This window comes from Dama dama, chromosome 24 (assembly GCF_033118175.1).
Source record: "Dama dama isolate Ldn47 chromosome 24, ASM3311817v1, whole genome shotgun sequence".
Taxonomy (NCBI): Eukaryota; Metazoa; Chordata; class Mammalia; order Artiodactyla; family Cervidae; genus Dama; species Dama dama.
This window is the reverse complement of record NC_083704.1, coordinates 18220227-18243647: the sequence shown is the minus strand read 5'-3', so window position 1 is coordinate 18243647 and position 23421 is coordinate 18220227. Positions and strand designations below refer to the sequence as shown.

Below are 23421 nucleotides of genomic sequence, written 5' to 3'. Positions count from 1 at the left end.
TTCACATGGGTTGAATGGCCAGGAGATTCTGTACTGATTTGAAGCTGAGAGAAATATGGGGTGGTTAGCTGGCCCCAGGCATCAAGTTCATCTTGGGCCATCTACCTTTGTAACCAGAATTCCTCCTTTCTCCTCTTCATCTGTTTGGTACCTAGTTGTCCTCCAGTTCTCTATGACCCTAATTTACCTGTAGTGGTTTGAGCAGGGTTCCAAAATAATTTTTCCCTCCTTTGTCCCAAAGCCTTCATTCCATCAGTTCAGCGGTAATGGAATGGTCTCTTCCGTCCATCAAAAGCATTCTGTCTTAAAACTTTTCTCTGTCATTTGGCATTTCATCTCTTATATTATTCATGCATTGAAATCCCAGCATCACTACACGCTAACTGTGAATCTGAACGACCTAACCGCTCCCAGGAAATAACAGCTGTTGATATTTCAGCTGATGCCGCCTCCCTGAAACAAGCCTCTGTGCCTAGAAGTCCTCCAAAACCCAAGTGAATAGAGAAGTCTCACCAGATGGTCATGTTTTATGAACCGGAGACATTTTAATGCTCTATACAAAACCAAAGCTACATATCAAGTATCAGAATGCAAATGCTTAAAAATTAAATCACATATATTTATACTTAAGAAATCACATTACCTAAAATGGACACAATGATCTCTGAAATGGAGATAGGCCTGGAGATTCCGGATTGCTTCAGTTCATTTGGCTCTCAATCTTCAAGCATTCTCACTAACCACCTGCATCCTAATACAGACCCAACAGTCTTATGCAACCGCCAGCTTGAACCCTTAGGTTCGGCAACAGTCCCACCTGCAGGGTGTTCAGAAGCAAGTTCACTAAGCAGTTCAAGTTCACTGAAGTCCAGGGGGGTGGGTTCTCAGGGTCTGCTGAGCCAAACCTCCTTTCATACAGATGAGGAAACAGGTCCAGAAGCAGTCCAGAGTTACAACCAAAATTGGAATACAAAAATTCATACTCAGTCCACAGTTTGTTACTCTAGAAACATTAGTCTACGTACAGTTTTCTTTACTATGGGATGGGACCCAAGTTGCACCCTGAAGAACATACAGTAGAAAGGAATGGGCATTTCAGACCAAAAGGAGAGACTGAATTCTGATACAATAACATATCCAGGAGAGTTCATCCACATTCACTCATTCACAAGCCCGATTCTGTGAGACAGGATTATTAAGGGAGGGCGAATTACCAGGAGAAATAGGCAGCACATGAGTAGTGTAGATTGAGCCTGACAGAGAAAGACGTGCAATATTCTCCTAGGGGACTTGGGGTGTATATCGTGCAGGCAGTGGGCAGTCAAAGGATTATGAACAATGCAGTGGGTTTTATGAAAGGATTTTGGGGAAACTCAGGTTAACTTCCAACTTGTTGAGTAAAAGCAGCCATGAGACATGCACGTGTGGGGGGATGAATGGCAGGTGGCTAGATATGCAAGAGGCCAGGTCTGCAGAAGGGGTAAAATAATTAAAACACAGGGCTCAGTCACTCACTAAATGTTCACTGCATGGTCTCTCTGTGTCCTAAGGAACGGACGGAAGCTAGGATACAGCCATGAATGAGACACACAGCCTCTGCCTCTTGGAGTTCACGACTAAACTGGAGAGAGAGAAAACAGGCACTAGATAGTCATTTCAATGCTACAGAAGAGAAGCTGAGAGTCTCTGGGCACTTAGAAGGAGCTGACCTAGCATGGGGCTATGGAAAGCCTCCCTGTGTGAGTGATGCTTAAACCAAATTCTAAAGAATGGCAAGGACTTACCTATGTGGGGTGGAATAGAGGGTTCCAAGTGGAGAAGACAGCAGCTCAAAGGTATAAGGAGCAAGGAGGAAGGTGGGAAGCAGGTGCAAAGTAAACACATGAAGGCCTCAAAGGCCCAGAGTGATCCAGGTTAAGGCCTGAGAATGGCTTACGGATTCCAAGAGATCAGACTGGCTACAGACAACAGTCTGGGGAAATAAGGTACAATAGAGGACAAGACCACACCCAGTAATTCTTGACTAAACCAAGAAAACAAGCCTTAACACCAGCATCAAACTGTGGGTGGAGAGGGTGGGGCAATCAGCAAGAGAAACACAGGATAAAAACAGTACACAAATGGAGCTGGACGTCCATGTTTTGATAACAGTTCAGCAAAGTGTTTTTTCAGAAAACAGTGATCTTAAAAAAAATTAAAAAAGACTTACAAGTATCAAGTAAGCAGACTTAAATCTTATAAAAATTATATATATATATACAAAACAAACTGAAGAAACACCAGTGACAAGAATAATGCAAAATGGTAACTGTTAGTACAATGCTACAAATGCTCATAGCTCTTTACAAACTGTTGCAAAGCAGTCCTTGTTTTTTGAATCATCCTCCTGTCAAAAGTATACAAATTTTGTTAAAGTTGACTCCATTACCAGTGATATTTTTATTGGTTTGTTACATAGATTAAAGTCACGGTGCACCACTCTGTTATTCACCTGTAAGAGAAAAGAACAAACTGTCCAAAAGAACTGTAAGACCCTCAAAAGCCTCTTAGTAAACCCCACAGAAGGTGAAGGCAGAATTGTCTGACTGCACCAGGAAAAGCAAAGGTCACCCACATCCCACCGAAGGCAGCGCTGTGGATGGAAAGAGCGCTGAAGTGTGCACAGCGTGCTAAGTCACTTCGGTTGTGTCCCACACTTTGCAACTCCACGGACTATAGCCCACCAGGCTCCTCGGTCCATCGGATCCTCCAGACAAGAATACGGGAATGGGTTGCCAGGCCCTTCTCCAGGGGATCTTCCTGACCCAGGGATCGAACCTTCTTCTCCTTCGTCTCCTGCATTGGCAGGTGGATTCTTTACCACTGAACCAACTGGGACGCTCCTAAGGAGTAATACTGCGTGACTGTGATTAAGGCATGAGCTCTAAAAAGCACTTTGTCTGGACTAGAAAGCCCAGGTTGCCAGTTCCCTAGCTCTGCATTTGTCACAGGGGATGGGCATCAAAGTACCTGCCAGAGGGCTGTTGAAAAACTTAATATCTGTCAATTGCAAGGAACAGTAACTGGCACAGAGTGAGCGTTCAGAAGGTGCTAGTACTGCTGTTACTGTGCTCATTTACAACCTTTTCTAGTTAGCTCTCTTCGGAGATAAAACTCCCAGATTAAGAAGAAAATTACTCTTTAATCCTGATATGGTAAACCACTATCATCAGGCCCTCCTCCAAACTACAGTGTGCATATAAATCTGCTATAATTCTTGGCCCCTCATTCATTCACAGAACATTTACTATTGGCTACAAGCTGGGCAGACAAATGTAAGACAGTGTTGGTCCTCAAAGAAGCCCTCTGGTTCTCCCCTCTTCCTGGGGGAGATAAATCAGGCTGGCAGGACCGTAGTGCAGACAGAACTTCCAGGCTCACTAACAGCCAACTCACTCGTGTTCTATTGAATGAGGTATCCGACTGGCGCCTGGCTCAGCCACGCCTTCTGCCACAGCCCTCTAAACTCACCAGCCCACTGTTTACAGGCAACTTCTGAACCTCTCTGATGCTTTCATGGCTGGAGTCAGTCTTCTCATGAAAATGTTTTCATCAAGTGCGTTAGCTTTAGACTGAATGGAGCACGTGTTCACTTGGAATTGACTTACTATGGTAAAGAAGTCAGCGATGTGCCACTTATTTCCATACTGCTTAAAGACTTCAGTCATCTCCTTGATCATCACAGAGCCAGTGCGGGGATCCCGTAAAGCGACATGATCTATAAAGAAAAAAAAAAAAAAACCACTTCATCCATTTTCCTCCTCTACTTTCAGCAAACTTGTTCTTTGCTCCATAGTTAAAACCTAGAAAATGGGTTTGAACTGATAATACAGAAAAACCGGCATTATGGAAAAGAATCTAAAAAAGAATATATGTGTGTGTTTACTTGCTCAGTTGTGTCTGATTCTTTATGACCCCATGGACTCTAGCCCGCCAGGCTCCTCTGTCCATGGGGATTCTCCAGGCAAGAATACTGGAGTGGGTTGCCATGCCCTCCTCCAGGGGTTCTTCCCAACCCAGGGATCAAACCCAGGTCTCCCTCATTGCAGGTGGATTCTTCCCCATATGAGCCACCAAGGAAGCCCAAAAAAGAATATATATGAACCACTTTGCTGTACGCGTGAAGCTAACACAACACTGTAAATCAAATGTACTTCAATAAAAACTTTAGAAAAAGAAACACTGCATTAAGACGGAGAATCCCCATGGACAGAGGAGTCTGATGGGCTAACGTCCATGGGGTTGCAAAGAGTTGGACACAGCTGAGCGACTAAGCACAGACATAAGACTTGTGTGACCAACTGCACACAACCTCTCAAGAGCAAATCTTTAAATATACATTTTTTTAATCTAGCTTCAAAGTTTTCAAATATACACAAAAGTAGAAAGCAAAGTTGAATGATCCCCCTCCAAATAATCATCCCTCAGATCCTAGAGTTATCAGTTTTTGTCATATTTGCTTTATTTATCCCCTTTTTGGGCTTCCCAGGTGGCGCTGGTGGTAAAGAAGGTCTGCCAATGCAAGAGACATAAGAGATGCAGGTTCAGTCCCTGGGTCAGGAAGATCGCCTGGAGGAGGGCATGGCAACCCACTTCAGTGTTCTTGCCTGGAGAATTCCACGGACAGAGGAACCTGGCGGGCTACGGTCCATGAGTCAAAACGAGTTGGACACAACTGAGTGACTTAGCATGCACGTACACATCCCCTTTCTACTTTTTTATTGCTGACTTTTGCTCTAGCATTTTAAGCTAAATAACCCTAAATATATCTATATGGAATTTATTTGGGGGTATTCAAGGGTTTGACTACCAAAATTATGCTTATTATTAGATTGAAAAACACAAAATATGTCTGTATAGTGTGGAAGGAATGTGAAAACGGCACTCTCTCATAGTAAACCTGGGTTGGAACACAAAAAAACACGGGACATGTTTGCAACTTCGGGGTATGCCAAGGTTTCTTACAACACAAAAGGCATAAGCCATAAAAGAAAAGTTGATAAACTGGAGTAGAAACATAAAATTCTTGCTCTTCAGCAGGTGAGAATTCTACTACAGAACCACCACTGAATGCTTACAAAACTCTTGCTTTCTGAAAGACATCTTTAAGAAAATGAAAAGCCAGTCACAGAGTGGGAGAAAGTACTTGTAACTTGTACCAGAGAAAGGACTAGTATTCAGAATATACATAATTTAATAAGAAAACAAACAACCCAGTGCAATACTGGGCAACAGGAATGGCCAACCGGCACATGAACAGATGGTCCAAAAAAAGCCCATACAAATAGAAAGAAAAATATTTTTATTTATTTATTTTTGGTCATGCCACTGGGCTTGCGGGATCTTAGTCCCCTAACCGGGGATTGAACCTGTGCCCTCAGCTGTGAGAGCAGAGTCCTAACCACTGGACCACCAGGGGTGTCCCTTATTCCTAAATAACCACAGTTACTACTGGGATGTGTGTCCCTGATGGGCACTGCATGACTTCTCCACTTAGGACACCACAATGGTGCTTGCTCCTTAGCTCAGCAACCCTTCAAAACTCGGTACCCCTAAAATATGATATCAGAAAAACACAGCACCGTCTAATTATTGGAACCGTAACTTATCTGAGCTGGTGGTTCACAGAATTCAGTATAGCGGTGTGACTTCACTGTGGCCCCCTGATTTACAGACTACAACACTAGGGTGTATACCCAGAAGTGAAACTGCTGGGCATAAATATACTTTTAATTTTCTTGGTATCACACATTAATCTCCAAAGAGGCAATGTAACTTGCTCTCATCAATGGTATATGGAAGTACTCGTTGCCCCACAACCCCAGACGTATTTGGTACTGCCTCATTCCACTGGGTAAAAATGGGTGACCCAAGGCAACTCCTTGGTGGTCCAGTGGGTAGGACTCTGAGCTTCCACTTCAGGGGGCATGAGTTCGATTCCTGATCAGGGAACTAAAATCCCACATGCTGCACACCAAAATAATAAAAAGAAATGGGATCATGAAATTTAAAAAAAAAAAAAAAAAGGGTGACCCAAAAAATTCATCTTACTACATATTCCAAGTTTTCCACTTTGAGCACTTGGAAAGAGTGTTAGTCGCTCAGTTGTGTCCGACTCTTTGTGATCCCATGCACTGTAAATGGCCAGGCTCCTTTGTCCATGGAATTCTCCAGGCAAGAATACTGAAGTGGGTAACCATTCCCTTCTCCAGGGGATCTTCCCAACCTAGGGACTGAACCGGGGACTTTTGCATTGCAGGCAGATTCTTTACCATCTGAGCCACCAGGGAAGCCTCTGGGCACTTTAAATATTCCTCCAGTTATAAAACTTAATTCTTGATTAAAGCAAAAAAGCTTAATGCTATTCTGGGCTAACAGAAACGAATGGAAATCCCCAAGGCAAACCATTTCTGTTAATGAGGAAGTTGAAACTTCAACCAGGAGCAGAAAGTAAATAGGAACACCAGAGCTGTGCTGTGCCTACGGAGAAGTGTCAAGCCCGAAAGATGCGCCTGGGAGGGAGGGAGATAAAGATTCCCACAGAGGTCCACATGGGTGATGACGCTCTCTAAAGGCAAGTACACCGGATTTATGTCCCCAGGAGTAAGAGATTAAGATTCAGCAAATGAGCTAGGAGTTCAAACACACAAAGAAACAAACCCCCAAGAGTGACAGGCAACGGAAACCACCATAAGAGAGATTCCCAAAGACTTTAGATATTGGAAGTATGAGAGACAAAATATAAAATAACTGCATGAAATGCTTAAAGAAATGAATGAATCACAAGGAGGAACAAGCAAAGGCATTGTTACGTGATCAGTCAGATAGATTTGGGTGTAAAGTGATTTTACCACCTATAAATCTTCCCTAAATGAGTTTCTAAAGAACATACCTCACGAAGAAAGAATATGGTCTGAGATTCAGGACAGACTAGAGAACAGAGGAAGTGGTAAACATATGGGTAAATATAAACAAACATACACTGTATAAAAATACTATGAAATGTTCTAATTTGTAGGGTTTTAAAAAAGGAATAGGCATTACCTAGCATAGTGCTTGTCACCCTAGTACATGTCAACCTGATGAAAATGTGTTGGGTTAATGTCTTCATTTAGAAGAAAATTAGGATAAAAGGAATGTAAGAATACATAAGTAATTTCATATAAATAAAGATACAAAAATAAAAGAATTAGCATTCTAAGGTGGTTCTGTGTATCATCAGGAAGTAAGAATAAGCTTTTTATTAACTTTAGGTTAAGTACACGCATATAACATTTCAAGGGGAACCATGAGAAAAAGAGATATGAAATTCATACCTTCTAAGTCAGTAGAGAGATAAAATGTAATAATAACAAATCAAACTCATAATCAAAAACAAGAGCAATAAAACCACCATAATACTGTATATACCAACTACACTTCAATTTTTTAAAAGAAAAGCAATAAAGGAGGGGGAATAAAGCAAATAAATAGCACCAGGTATAATGGTAAAAGTGTAAATGTATCAATAGTGACAATAAAGATAACTTGTCTTAACTCACCAGGAAAAAGTGATATCAGATTGGATTAAAAAACAAAATCTAACTATATTCTCTTTAAAAGACCACCTAAAACATAAGGACCTAAACAGGTTAATAGAAAAGGTCTGAAGGAGATATACCAGGCAAATATGGACCAGAATAATATATTCTGGAGTATCTATATGAATATCAGAGAAAAACTAATATCATAAAAAGTACTATTGGGGGTAGAAGGTTCACTAAACAATGATTATATATTTATGTCACCACAAAGTATAACAATTCTAAAATCTTATCCCTCTACTAAAGTTGCCTCAAAACAAATAAAGAAAACAAAAATAGATAACAGAACTACAGAAGAAATTGACATATCCACCATGATAACATGACATGCTAACACATTATCTCAATTATTGCTAGGTCATTGCTTTCTACTAGCTGTCCTTATCTTAGAAGACACGCTTTCTCAAATATCTGCATAGCTCACGCTCTCATGGCCTTCAATTCTACGCAATAATCAGCTTCTCAATGGGAACATCTCTACACATCACTTTTTAAAAAACTACAACCTCCACTCCTGCCCCTCAATACTCCCTCTCCCTGTTCCTGCATTATTTTTCTTCATAGCACTTATCGCCATCTAACATATTTTATTTCTGGTATTTATTTCACTGAAGGGTAAACATCATACAGAAAAGTGTGTGAAGCATATTGGAGTGGGGTGCCATTTCCTTCTCCAGGGGATCTTCCCAACCCAGGAATTGAACCTGGGTCTCCTGTGTTGCAGGCAGATGCTTTACGGAGAGCTACAAGGGAAGCCCTGTGGGTACATAAGAGCTCAGTAAGTTTCCGTCCAATGAACACACTCCAAGCATGGGCACCCTCATCAAGAAACACGACGATGCCAGCACTTCACAAGTCCACTTTCGCTGCTGTGGTCATCACCACTCCACACACTGTGCACCCTGACTCCCACCTCCCACCATCGATTAATTTCACCTGTTTTTGCACTTCATAGAACTGGAATCATAAAGCAACCCAGTACCCACTTTCTGTATGTGTTTATTTTCTGTCTCCCTCCCCAGAACATAAGCTCCCTGGAGGCAGAGATTTTTCATTCTTTTGTTCCCTACTGAACCTCTAGTCTTCAACATAAATAGCCAGCACACAGTCACAAAATTCATTCATTCAACAAAATTGGAGGTCAAGTTACATTGTCTTGACCCTTAACTGTTCCATAAAAATTCTGTGATTAGTTTGTCAAATTCCATGAAAAAACACTTTAGAATTCAATTTACAAACTAATTCGGAGGGAAAAAAACAGTCATTTCCATTGTACTGCAATTTTCAACCATGAGCAAGGTATTTTCCACCACTGATTCAGGTCTTCCTTTATGTCTTTCTAGAATGTTCTCTCATTTTCCCTAATGAAGTCTTGCTCCTCTTTTGTTAGTCATTCCTAGACATCATTCACTAAAGCAAGACAAAGTAATACGGTATCTTTTTTCTTTTCTCTTTTATGTCCTAAGTGATTATTGTTACTGTATTGAAAACTATCGTTTTCTAGAATACTGATCCTTATATTTCTGTTAATACATTAGCTAGGACTACTCATGCCATGTTAGAGAGTAGGAGTGAGAACGGGTTACACCTATTTTGTGTAACCTATTTGGGTAACACCTAAGTAGGTTACACCTGCTTGCCTTACACCTAACTTTAAAATTTTCAGCTTTATAAAAGTATAATTGACCACTGACTATCATCCATACATATTTTAAGCAAATGGTTTAGTAAGTTTCGACATATGTATACTTAAAGCCAACATAATGAATCCAATCCTCCTCCTCCAATGTTCTCATGGCCCTAGCAGTCCTTCCTTACCTCTTCATCCCCATCTGCAAGTAGTATTGATTTGCTGTCTGATAGATTACTTTGTACTTTGTAGAATTTTTTGTGCATGGGACCACACAGTTATCTGCTTTATTCTGTCCAGCTTCTTTCAGTCATCAGGAATACTTTGACCTTCATCTATGCTCTAGCATGTGTCAGGAACTCATTGCTTTTATTGCTGAGTAGTACTTTATGTATGATATACCACGATTTGTTAATTCTTTCACCTGTTGGTCATTTGGATTGGTTCCAGTCTGACTATTTCACATAAATCTGCTATGAACATTCATGTGCAAGTGTCTATTAGGATATATGCTTTCATCGCTCTTGGGTGAATAAAGTTATATCTAACTTTAATAGGGACATTTTCATTTTACATTTCTCTCCTTATTTTCCTTTGCTTCCATTTCTTCACTAACATTTTATCTTAAATTGTATATACATACATATCTGTATATGTTATATGTTTTATACACACACACACACACACACACACACATACATACATAAGCTATTTTAATCCTTTTTCAAGAAAGTCAGTATAAAAACAGCTAAATAAATGCCCTTGACACTTACTTCTATCTTCTCTACATTTTCCTATTTCCCTTCCATGACTGAATCAAGTCCACTCCTTCAGCACACAACACTCTTTTGGATTTTTATTAGTATTAATAATAAAGACAATAATGTAATCAACATATTAGTAGTAAAATTAATCAATTTTTAAACTTATTATGCCAGTTATTACAATAAGCACAACACCTGCATTCATAATTTAATTTATAAACATCCCAGTGAAATAAGAAAATTTTATCATTCTTATTTTGGATAAAGAAACTGACATATCTAGAGGCTAGAAAATATAAAGGTCTCAAAGACAGCAGAGTTGGCTTTGGGTCAAGATCTTTCTCACATGAAAGCCAATGATCTTATTTCATATGTGATACTCTGCTAAGAGGGTGGTGTCTTCCTGGAAGAGATAAACAGTCAGATGCAAACCTGTCATCTCTGAAAGTGAAATAGTTTCTGAAGGGAGATGGATGCGATAACGAAAATTTCCCCCATGCACATCAATCTATAAGGCACAGATAATTTTTTTAAGAAAGATTTCTGGGAATGCCCTGGTGGTCCAGTGGTTGAGACTCTGCGCTTCCACTGCCAAGGGCCCAGGTTCAATCCAGGGTCAAGGAACTAGGATCCCACAAGCCTCGCAGAGAGGCAAAAAAAAAAAAGAAAAGAATTTTCAAAAATCAGTAGGAATAAACTAAATCCTCTGAATGAATATGTATCTTCAAGCCTCACTATCTTACCTGCTTGGGTGGGATATATGATGAAATAATCACTGAACGTAGGCAGCCTCTTCTTCTCTGATCCATCATCCAAGTCCATGGGTTCATCATCTGTTTCAACACCACTGTCTCTTCTCTCTGTTTTTTGAGGAATGAAAACACAAACTACAATAATATACCGTTGACATGAATAACCTTTAATAAAAGTCACAAGAAGCTTGTATCTTCACAAGAGAAATAATTAAAACCAAAGTTACATAAATCAGAAATTAGTCCCGCAAGCCATTTAGAATCACATGAATGATGGGACATTCCCCCAGAAAATTGTCCATCTCTCCCCCAGAATTTGAGGCTCTCCGATCTACCTTATGATTTTAATGACTTAGACCTTCCTCAGATTAAATTAACCATCCTAACCCAGGTAAGCTGCCACTCCATCCCTTTCTCCCAGCTCAAAGTCCCTAGTATGCTATATAACGTAAGATACATCAGCTATGGGTCTGATGTATCTTCAGTTATATAATTTAATATAATTATTAAAAAATAATTTTTTAAAACTCACTCTTCTTTCCTCAATCATCAACATGAGAATTTCCTGGAAAGAGAATGATACAAAGACATCTCCACTTACCTCCTCTGCAGGCCTGGATTATAAAAATTTTTGGTTTCTCTTGAAGTGCTGGACAATTTTTATTGTTGAACATTTCAAAAATGTCTTCCAGGCTGACTTTTTCACCGTCTTTCATTTTGATAAAACCTTCTTCTCCATGGGACATAAGAGTAACAAGGCAACAGGCAATGTCATCTTTAATTTCATTTAGTCCATCACGAAATGATGTTATCTTTCCAAGTAAGTCCTGTAAAATAGGATAACATATTTAAAAAAAACTGGAAGGAGAAAAAACCAGAAATCCCAGAGATGGCTTCTTTACAAGATGAATCAATGAGATGACAAATATGAAAATACCTACATCTCTATAGTGTCAGTATGACTTATCACTTCACTTTTGGTTGCTTTCAGACTTCGTATGATTTATTTTATTATCAATGGTGGTTCTTGTTTGACAAAATTATGGCACTTCTGATTCTCTACCACAAAATATAACAAAACTATAGTTCCCCAAAGAATTAATGCATTTAAATGCTACATTATTAACTTTTTTTAAAATTAATTAATTTATTTTAATTGGAGGCTAATTACTTTACAATATTGTAGTGGTTTTTGCCACACATTAACATGAATCAGACATGGGTGTACATGTGTTTAAATTATTTTAATATAAAAAGTATTTTATAAAATTAATACCCTCAGTTAGCTAGAAATGGCAAGGAATGAAGGAGTCTTTCCAATCATATCCACTTGCCAGAATCTATCAAGAGGCATCAGCAGAATCAATTCCCCTAAAAAAATAAGCAAGACAAGAATGGCTGCTCTCACTATGTTGGAACAAAGATCCTGGCCATTTCAATACAGTACAGCAAAAATTAAATGAAGTATAAATATTGGAAAAAAGACTCATTGCTTATAGATAATATGACTTTCTAGAAATATACTCAATTCAGTTCAGTTCAGTTCAGTCGCTCAGTCGTGTCTGACTCTTTGCGACCCCATGAATCACAGCTCGCCAGGCCTCCCTGTCCATCACCAACTCCCGGAGTTTACTCAAACTCATGTCCATCAAGCTGGTTATGCCATTCACCCATCTCATCCTCTGTTGTTCCCTTCTCCTCCTGCCCTCAATCTTTCCCAGCATCAGGGTCTTTTCCAATGAGTCAGCTCTTCACATCAGGTGGCCAAAGTATTGGAGTTTCAACTTTAGCATCAGTCCTTCCAATGAACAGCCAGGACTGATCTCATTTAGGATGGACTGGTTGGATCTCCTTGCAGTCCAAAGGACTCTCAAGAGTCTTCTCTAACACCATAGTTCAAAAGCATGAATTCTTTGGTGTTCAGCTTTCTTCACAGTCCAACTCTCACATCCACACATGACCACTGGAAAAACCATAGCCTTGACTAGATGGACCTTTGTTGGCAAAGTAATGTCTCTGCTTTTTAATATGCTATCTAGTAGTAGATACAATGGTCATCTGAATTAAATTCACCCATTCCAGTCCATTTTAGTTCGCTGATTCCTAGAATGTCGACGTTCACTCTTGCCATCTCCTGTTTGACCACTTCCAATTTGCCTTGATTCATGAACCTAACATTCCAGGTTCCTATGCAATATTGCTCTTTACAGCATCGGACCTTGCTTCTATCACCAGTCACATCCATAACTGGGTATTGTTTTTGCTTTGGCACCATCCCTTCATTCTTTTTGCAGTTATTTCTCCACTGATCTACCCTTCGCCCAGGTCAGGGGCAGTGACCGAGAGCGCCAGGCTGCGACGACACAGGAGCGGCCGAGAGGAGCTACCCCACGTTCAAGGTCAGGAGGGGCGGCCGTGAGGAGACACCCCTCGTCCAAGGTAAGAGAAACCCAAGTAAGACGGTAGGTGTTGCGAGAGGGCATCAGAGGGCAGACACACTGAAACCATAATCACAGAAAACGAGCCAATCTGATCACAGGACCACAGCCTTGTCTAACTCAGTGAAACTAAGGCATGCCGTGTGGGGCCACCCAAGACGGACGGGCCGTGGTGGAGAGGTCTGACAGAATGCGGTCCACTGGAGAAGGGAATGGCAAACCATTTCAGAATTCTTGCCTTGAGAACCCCATGAACAGTATGAACAGTATACTCAACTAAAACCTATTAAAAGTAGAGATCTGCAGGTTGACCAGATACAAACTTAATTTACAAAGATCTAAGTTCCCTAATCCAGACAGCATATTGAAAAGCAGAGACATTACTTTGTCAACAAAGGTCCATCTAGTCAAGGCTATGGTTTTTCCAGTAGTCATGTATGGATGTGAGACTTGGACTATAAAGAAAGCTGAGCACAGAAGAATTGATGCTTTTGAACTGTGGTATTGGAGAAGACTCTTGAGAGTCCCTTGGACTGCAAGGAGATCCAACCAGTCCATCCTAAAGGAGATCAGTCCTGGGTGTTCATTGGAAGGACTGATGTTGAAGCTGAAACTCCAATACTTTGGCCACCTGATGTGAAGAGCTGACTCATTGGAAAAGACCCTGATGCTGGGAAAGATTGAGGGCAGGAGGAGAAGGGGACAACAGAGGATGAGATGGTTGGATGGCATCACCAACTCAATGGACATGGGTTTGGGTGGACTCCGGGAGTTGGTGATGGATAGGGAGACCTGGCGTGCTGCAGTTCATGGGGTCGCAAAGAGTCAGACACGACTGGGCGACTGAACTGAACTGAGAGTTCCCTAATTACCTAGGAATAAAACATTTAAACTGGATAATGGAAAAGGGATCCTTTGAAGGTCACAACAAAAGTAGAACATTACCTAGGGATAAACCTAACAAGAGATGAACATTATCTAAGTGAAGAAAATTATTTAAAAAATCTTCAGTGAAGAGGCAACATAAACTATGACAGCCTGAAGTTTCTGATTGCGATGACTCAATACTATTAATTCGTCAGTTAACTCCAAATAAATTTCTAGTCAATGTCGTATGAGTTAAAACCTCAAAGGATTTCTGTGAAACTTAACTAGATGGTTCTCAAGGTCACAGAAAACAGATCCTCAGAAATAGCAAGGTACTCAAGAATAGCAAAGAACATTCAGAAGTAAAAAACAAAGGCAAACAAATAAAAACAAACAAAAAAAAACAATGAATGGGCGATAGATCATCTCAGATGTCCAAATGCACTATAAAATCATGGTGAACAAAACACTGATATAGCAGCATAAGTATAAACAAATATATGAATAGATATTTTAGAATCCAGAAATCAATCCAAATACACATACAGGGATTTAATTTATGACAAGAATGGAATTTCACATATGTGGGGAAAGGATGTACCACCACCAAGTGAGAACTGGCTTGGAAATAAAGGTAGACCTCCCAACCTCACTGTTTCAGTGAGCAGAAGGCTAACCTTAACTATAAAGATATTATAGAAAAATAACTGTAAAAATTTTTAGCTGGGGGACTTCCCTCTCAGCTCAGTGGTAAAGAATCCGCCTGCCAATGCAAGAGAGCAGGGTCTGACACCTGATCCGGGAACCCACATGCCAAGGAGCAACTACGCCCATCTGCCACAGTCCCTGAGCCTGTGATCCAGAGCCCGGGAGCCCCGACCACCGAAACCCGCATGCCCTACAGCCTCTGCTCTGCGACAGGAGAAGTCACAGCAACGAGAAGTTCAAGCCCCGCAACTAAAAGCAGCCCCGCTCACCAACTAGAGAAAGCCCGCACGGCAACAAAGACCCAGTGCAGCCAAAAAAAAAATACTAAATTTTAAGCTGGGGTTTAATCAAGGCAGAAAAACCAAGAAGCTGACAAAAAGAAAGACTGACGAGTTTACAATGAAAACTTCCATGTGACTTGAGACAACAAAAAGTCAAAAGGCAAGTAACAAGGCAGGAGAAAAATATCTGCAGTCTATTTTGTCTAAAATTCAGGGAAAAGAACTACAGAATAAGAAAAGAAAATCCAGTAAGAAAAAAGGGCAAAGGATGTAAACAGGTAATCCACAGAAGGGAAAATAATGACCAAAAGGTGTTCAACCATGCTAATAGTCAAGAAAATGAAAAAGTAAAATAATTCTACCAGTAAGATTGCTAAATATTTACAAATAAATGTTGACAGGATGTAGAGAAAGAAGTCACTTCTGGACCTTTAGGAGCATAAACCAGAAAAACATTGGCAATTATCTGTCACCTGAATGGAAAAGATGGGTTTAAAAAAAAATCACATAACACAGAAGAAATTCTGGTACAATCCGTGGAAAACATGAAGGAGTCTGGTTTTAACTTTGAAACAAAATCTAAATTTATCGAGTACTTACTATGGGCCAGCTATTATCCTGAGAACTTTTACATAAAGCAGCTCATTTCATCCTCACCCCAGCCCTACATGATAAATTACTATGACCTCCCCATCTTAGAGATAAGAAAGCCGTCCATTAACTTACGGCAGAATTTCTAGAATTATCGCACTGCTGACACTTTGTGTCAGGGAGCTTTGCCTTGGGAGCTGTGCTGCGCATTGTCGTATGTTCAGTCGGACCCTTGGTTCTACCTTGGCATCCACACTAAGGCCAACAGCTCCCTCCAGTGATGAAAAACAAAAATGTCTCTGTGCGCTGGCCTGAGTGCACGCTGAGTCACGTCCGACTCTTCGTGATCCCCTGCACTGCGGTCCGCCAGGCTCCTCCGCCCATGGGATTCTCCAGGCAAGAATACTGGAGTGGGCTGCCATTTCCTTCTCCAGGGGATCTTTCCAACCCAGGGATCAAACCCACGTCTCTTGTGTCTCCTGCATTTGCAGGCGGGTTCTTTACTGCTGTGCTACCTGGGAAGGCCAAAAATGTCTCCAGTCAGAAGTAGCCCCCAGGGGGGACAAAGTCACCCCCAGTTGAGGATTAGACTAACAACTGGTAAGAGATAGGACTCCATCTCTGTTGGCATGTGCGGTTCTTCTAGCCCTCCTGCTATGCTGTTCCTTCATGTTCACTAGCAATGACTCCTGGGGTCTATGAAGACTCTCCTCTGTTATTAATCCAAAAGATAGGCAGGGCTAGACCTGGACTCAGCTGGGGTCAGAGAGGTCACAATGAAGCGCCCACCCATCCACCACCGCTCTTCCCCCTCATCTTCTTCTCTATCATCTAGTTAAATCACAACACATTTTTGCCCAGGGCTCTCAGTAATCCCTCTCCACATCCCCTCAATGCAGAGTTCCAAAGAATAGCAAGGAGAGATAAGGAAGCCTTCCTCAGAGATCTGTACAAAGAAATAGAGGAAAACAACAGAATGGGAAAAACTAGAGATCTCTTCAAGAAAATTAGAGATACCAAGGGAACATTTCATGCAAAGATGGGCACAATAAAGGACAGAAATGGTATGGACCTAACAGAAGCAGAAGATATTGAGAGGAGGTGGCAAGAATACACAGAAGAACCATACAAAACAGATCTTCATGACCCAGATAAGCACGATGGTGTGATCACTCAACTAGAGCCAAACCTCCTGGAATGTGAAGTCAAGTGGGCCTTAGAAAGCATCACTACGAACAAAGCTAGTGGAGGTGATGGAATTCCAGTTGAGCTATTCCAAAACCTAAATATGATGCTGTGAAAGTGCTGCACTCAATATGCCAGAAAATTTGGAAAATACAGGACTGGAAAAGGTCAGTTTTCATTCTAACCCAAAGAAAGGCAATGCCAAAGAATGTTCAAAATACTGCACAATTGCACTCATCTCACATGCTAGCAAAGTAATGCTCAAAATTCTCTAAGCCAGGCTTCAACAGTACATGAACTGAGAACTTCCAGATGTTCAAGCTCGATTTAGAAAAGGCAAAGGAACCAGAGATCAAATTGCCAACATCCAGATCATCAAAAAAGCAAGAGAGTTCCAGAAAAACATCTACTTCTGCTTCATTGACTATGCCAAAGCCTTTGACTGTGTGGATCACAACAAACTGTGGAAAATTCTTAAAGAGATGGGAATACCAGACGACTTTACATGCCTCCTGAGAAACCTGTATGCAGGTCAGGAAACAACAGTCCGTCTAGTGAAAGCTGTGGTTTTTCCAGTAGTCATGTATGGATGTGAGAGTTGGATCATAAAGAAAGCTGAGCGTGGAAGAATTGATGCTTTTGAACTGTGGTGTTCGAGAAGACTCTTGTGAGTCCCTTGGACTGCAAGGAGATCAAACTTTGTCAATCCTAAAGGAAATCAATCTTGAATATTCATTGTAAGGACTGATGCTGAAGCTGAAACTCCAATACTTTGGCTACCTTTTGCGAAGAGCCAACTCATTGGAAAAGGCCCTGATGCTGGCAAAGATTGACGCCGAGAGGACAAGAGAACAACAGAGAATGAGATGGTTCAATGGTATCACCAACTCAATGGACATGAGTTTGAGCAGGCTCCGGGAGCTGGTGATGGACAAGGAAGCCTGGTGTGCTGCAGTCCATTGGGTCACAAAGAGTCGGACACGACTGAGCAACTGAACTGAACTGAACATGACAAAAGCTCCTGTATCCATCAGGGAAGCTCGGTTAGAATTTCATCAGGACATTCAGGTCCATCGTTCAGCAGGCCCTGGTTCTAACCAGGTAATAAAACTCAATTTTTTTAAAGAAGAAAGGAAAATTATAATATCTAAGCTACAATTTTTCCTTTTTTTTTTTTGCCATGTCACAGGACATGTGGGATCTTAGTTCTCTGACCAGGGATCGAACCCGAGCCCCCTGTAGTGGAAGCACAGAGTCTTAACCACTGGACCACCAGGAAAGGCCCAAGCTACAAATTTTCACTTTTGTTTTTAACTTGGTACCATTTTGTCAGGATCGATGCACAACGTCTGTTCGAACTTGCACTCGTTAAGCCAATCCTTCATCAGTTGGACATCCTGGTGAGCTCCTGGCCTGTTCTTCTTCACACACATGAGGAAGGCCTCCCGCCTGCCACGTAGGTCATAATGGTCCTGTTTGCAAGGAAAGCCAAGAAACAATGTTAAAACCAAACTGAATCCAAATGTGCCTTATATGTGAAATGAGTTTAACACTGGTTTCCTCTTGTCATGACTTCCTTTATAATTCTTTCAAATACCTTTGTCAAACTCGGACCAACAGGCCAATCTCATCTCTAAATTCCTATACATAGCCATAACTACCCGTTTAGGGAAAGTGGCAAATGGTAAATGACATAACTACACGGTGTAAGGAAAATGCAGTTATGGAAATCCAGAAGGTGGGACATTCTACAGGACAAATAACCAGGCTTCAGCAACAAACAACAGAAGAGGTTAGAGGGAAAGGTATCATAAACTAAGAGTGTTAAAAGACCTTCAAATGTATTTGCGTTTGAATCAGAGCTGAACTCAAACAATCCAACTGTACAAGACATTGGAACCAGCCAAGGACATCTGTAGGCTAACCGCATCTCTACCGAGACTAAGGAATTTGTTTCTAGGCTTGCTAAATACATACTCAAGTATTGTATGTATGAAAGTGATAAGATATCTGGGTGTGGGAGGGGGTTGCTTTAAAATAACAGGGTCGAGGGAACAGATCAAACAAGACTGGCTACATTGCTAATTGTTTAAGTAGGGCTCTAGGAAGGCGGCACTGGAGTTTGGGGATTCATTTTTCTCTTCTACTTTAGCTTATGTTTTAAATGTTCATAATAAAACAAACAGAAAAGAGTCAGAAGCCAGCAATTTATGTAGTTGTGCAAGGCCATACAACCTGCGGTGCCCTGATTCGTAAAATGGAGATACTGACCTACTTACCTAATTTGGTTAATGCATGCAAAGTGGTTTTAACTGACTAATATTTTGCTTTTTCTATTTATAACAGAAAGCAGAAAGATCTGACCACTTGAGACAACCACACAGATGTTCCTTTTCAGCCCAGCAGAAGCAGCACAAAAACCATTCAAATGGTGTCTAAATACTATCTGAACTGACTGAAGTGTGAGCGTGCACTAAGTTGCTCAGTAGTGTCCAACTCTCTGCAACCCCATGAACTGTAGCCTGTCAGACTCCGCTGTCCATGGGGATTCTCCAGGCAAGAATACTGGAGTGGGTTGCCATTTTGTACTCCAGGGGATCTTCCCCACTCAAGGATCTAACCCACGTCTCTTGCATCTTCTGCACTGCAGACGGATTCTTTACCACTGAGCCAGCAGGGAAGCCGACTAACGTGTAGCATTAGAATAAAAGTCCAGATACTTACCAATTCACCATCCACACAGTCATAGCTTCTCTTTGGAATCTTTCGTGGAATCACTGAATGAATTTTCGTGAAAAGACAAAACAGAAAAGAGCATTTTTTCCCCCCACTTTTCTCTTTTTAATTATGATCTGTAGTCGTTCCTGTTAACAGAAAGCAAATCCCAAGAAAAACAGTTGCCTCTTTCGTTTTGGGGCCCAGCAGGCTTCAATCTCATTTCAGAACAGGTTTCCGGGATCATGAAAACCCTCTCCCAAACTCATGAGGATGGAAACTTAACAGAACTCCTTTAGGCCTCAGTCAGGTTCAGGGGCCAGGGAGAGGCAGGCCAGAGATGAAAAGGATAAAGACCAATGAACATTACTGAACATGAACCTCCAGAAAAGGAGACCAAGACTTTGATAAGGAGACAAATGAAGTTAAAGACCCTATTTGGTGTTTTAATTAAACAAACTTAGCATTCAAGTATTTGGGGGGCATCTATAGTGCGTAGTCATGATACTGTGTAGTTTGGTTGGTTCTGAAAAACCAAAAAATAACCCACTTTACCAACTGCAAGAGATTCACAGTCTAAAGCATGATAACAACTCAGGGACGGACAGTGTAAGTGTTGTGCAGATGCAGTCAAGGGAGAACTGAAGGCTTCCCGGGGCCAGTATTCTACCTACAGGCCATGTTTTGTGGTGGTTTACGGTGGTCACCCATTACAAATTCAAATGTCAGCAAAGCAACGTACTTCGAAACTCAATCAGATCATAAGCATGGGAGAACAGACACCAGCTATAGTATATTTTGGTGTCTACCTCAACACGCCCAACATACCTGCTGCTTTCTCTTTCTCCTTTTTCTCACTCTCTCCTTCTGTCTCTCTACACACGTGTACACAAACTGCCTCATATATTATACACACATACCTTTATTAAATTTACCAGGAGAAACCCTAATCTCCCCCAGCTTGTTACGTTTCTTGCTCCTAAACCACATCTTCCCAAATTTATGGCAAATGTTCTAACGGTGTATTCCAACACTGAGTTTTTCATTGCACCATCTAAAAACCTTCTCCATCATAACCACTCGGAGGTAACTGCTAAAAATGCACCTTAGTCTTGCTGAGTCAATCTGGATTTCTCAGCCCGTCCCAGAATGGTAAACCCTGATGGCTGCTTTGGACTGGTCACTTGGATTCCGTGCCTGGGAACGATCTCTCTTCTTCCCGCCGACTCCCGGGCTCCCACCCTCCGCCGCGGGCTCTCTCCCTCCCTCGAGGCCCTCGTCCTTCTTGCTCCGCCTCCCCCAACGCCCCTCGCAGAAAATCGGTCCCCCGCCGCTCACCTGGGCTCCGGGGCCAAACCCGGCCCTCACCTAGGGCCCTCCCCCCGCCAGTCTCCCCCTCCCTAGGTCAGTACCCACCCCACCCCCGCCCCGGCCCCAATCCGGGAATCCCCGGGCGGCGGGGGCCAAACCCCGCGGCCCCGAGCACCCCCACCTCCGGGAATCCCCGCGCACTCACCAGGGCAATCGGTGGGGGCGCTCTGCCAGCGCGGCAGCAGGTCTGCGCGGGGTAGCAGCTCCAGCACCTGGACAAGGACGCGCTTGGCGGCGGCCGGCGGGTAGAGCTTGGCAAGAAGGCCGGCCAGCCCCGACGAGCTGTGGCCCTCCAGCTCCAGCTTCACCTGGCTCGCGCGCGGCTCCACTTTCTTAAGGTGGTCGCGGAAGCTGCGCAGCTCCTGCGAGGATAGCAAGTCCAGGGTCTCCTGCAAGCGGCTCTGCAGCTCCTCTGTGGCCGGCGAGATCTTCGCAGGCGCCGGCTGACCGTCTGACCTCGAGCGCCGGCCGCTTCCCAGGCTCCCCTCCATTGTCCCCCAGCGATGCTGAAGCGCCCGGGCAGAAGAGACCTATCTGAGCCCTGCGCGCCACACACGCCTCCCGCTTCTCCTCTTTGTTTTGAAAAGTGGAGGCGTTTCCGCTCGTCCAGCTAAGCCCAGAGAGCGGGACCAGGGCGGCCTGGAAGCTCCCGCCTTCCCCGCTTTGGCCCGGGCCCCGCCCCCGACCCGGAGCCCCGCCCCGCACCCTAGAGGCCACGCTCCGCCCACAAGAGCTAGTCTGCGGTTTAACCCTTGGAGCCTGGGTTGGGAAAGCTGAGTGGTGCCCGCCCTGCAAGGCTCCTACGTAGTTCTCTGCCTTGGCAGCACGTTAGAATCGCCAGGCCCACTACTCATGCCCAGGCCACAACCTAGCCTGATTACACTAGACCCTCTGGGTGACCGACCCAGGTACTAGTGGTTTTTAAAAAGCTTCCCAGGTGATTCCAACCTGCAGCCAAATTTGAGAACCACCGATCTTAAAGCGTCTATCAGCTACCTAAGCCAGTCCCCAAGGAGCAGGGGAAAACTTGGAAACTGAAAAGACACCTAGAGATTATGGGATCGAGCCAGCTTTTTTAGAGGACTTGGTGGCAAAAACTAGTTTTTTAGAGGACCTGGTGACAAAAACTAATAATTTGAAGGCAATAGATGTCGGAAATGCACTGTGCAGCCTGAGGGGTGTGAAAGGAGCACTGCCTTGGGGAGCACTTCGCAGCTTTGCAACCCCCTTCTTCCTCCTTTTCCTCTGTTCCCTGACTTGATAGGGCTCTCAGGAAGTGATGACTCATTTAAACCATCGTCTGCCTCAAAATTACTTACCCTTTCAAACAGTTGGTGAAAGAATCTCAGGACTTATCTGAATCGTGACTCAATTAAACCAACTGTAAACAATCATTTCGGAGGCCATCAGAGAAACTGTGAATATGGGCTGAGTACCGGATGATAAGCAAAAAAAAACTGTTAACTGCTTTTTTGGTGGAGTAATAACATGGTACTTACAGAAGAAAAATGTCCTTGATTTTTAGAGATGCATGTTGAAATGTGGAAGGGTGAAATGGTCTAAGTCTGGGATCTGCTTTTAAAAGCTTCATTGCAGAATAAAGGAGGTAGTGGGGAAAGGGGAGAGCCGAGCAGTAGTGAGTAAATTCTGGTGATTGTTCCATTTGAGTGATGCTGAGTGACAGGCAGTGTACCACTTACTGTTTTGATTGAGCTATTTCATAATATACTCTTGGAAACAGTATAATGCATCTTGAAAGCTTGGCTTCGGTCCTTTTTGCCTCCTGCCTTACTAGGCCTTATCTCTAGCTGCCAGATGACTGTTTACTCCCACAAAGCCCCCCGCCCCAAAATAATTTGCTTTAACTCTGGGGCAGTTAAGAACAAATCAATTTTTTTTTTCATTAAAAAAAAAAGGAGGTGGGGGGAACTGGGCAGTGTTTCCAAGTCAGCTGAAGCTCACTGCCCACTTCCTGCCTGAACGTCAATACTTGTGGGAGACAGTGGAAGAGGAAAAAAATTCTTGGAGCCTGGGATATGCAGACCCCAGAGGCCTTCACTCCTGGAGTCAGATTTCGTAAAGGCAAATTTCAGTTTTACCCCACATTTAGAGAAAATGAGATGATTTCTCCAAATTTTAAGATGATATGCCCCCAAAAGAAAAAATGAGGAGTGGGGAGGGGGCTCTGGTAACTGAAATTCATCAGCTGTGTATAAGATGAGCAAATTTGTACTGGATGAAGCCTGCACCTCTGGGCCTCATCTCTGCTTCTCCCCTCCCAAGTCCCTGGCAGGGCCCTCACTGGCTCTAGGCTCCCAGAGCCCAAGATGAGGGTCGGTCAAGGGAGACTGAAGAGGCCAAGAAACCCGAACATCTTTGCCTCAGAGGCTAGGTAAGTCCTTAGGCAGCAGGCGCCCCATCCGTCATCTGTGTTAAGCTGCCTGCCCTGCATTCCTGCCCCAAGTACACCACTGCCACCCCTAAATGCCCCCCGCTT

General features: G+C 42.7%; 1 protein-coding gene across 1 annotated transcript; it reads right to left on the bottom strand.

Moving 5' to 3' along the window:
* Positions 1–520: 520 nt before the first annotated feature.
* LOC133045635 (caspase-14-like) lies at positions 521–23407 on the bottom strand. Its single transcript, XM_061127830.1, has 7 exons — positions 21070–23407; positions 19563–19615; positions 18161–18310; positions 11370–11595; positions 10760–10876; positions 3648–3757; positions 521–2491 (listed from the first exon to the last, which is right to left on the bottom strand). The coding sequence occupies exons 1-7, from the start codon at positions 21413–21415 to the stop codon at positions 2390–2392; spliced, it is 1104 nt and encodes a 367-aa protein (XP_060983813.1). The 5' UTR covers positions 21416–23407; the 3' UTR covers positions 521–2389.
* Positions 23408–23421: the final 14 nt, after the last annotated feature.

What these genes read in the sequence shown, in the direction of transcription:
- LOC133045635 (XM_061127830.1), bottom strand. Translation starts at nt 21,415, where the DNA reads ATGGAGGGGAGCCTGGGAAGCGGCCGGCGCTCGAGGTCAGACGGTCAG. An exon ending in CGCCCCCACCGATTGCCCTG is followed by an intron (nt 19,616 to 21,069) that starts GTGAGTGCGCGG and finishes AAATTCATTCAG; the next exon opens with TGATTCCACGAAAGATTCCA. An exon ending in AATCCAGGCCTGCAGAGGAG is followed by an intron (nt 10,877 to 11,369) that starts GTAAGTGGAGAT and finishes CTCAAAAAACAG; the next exon opens with AGAGAAGAGACAGTGGTGTT.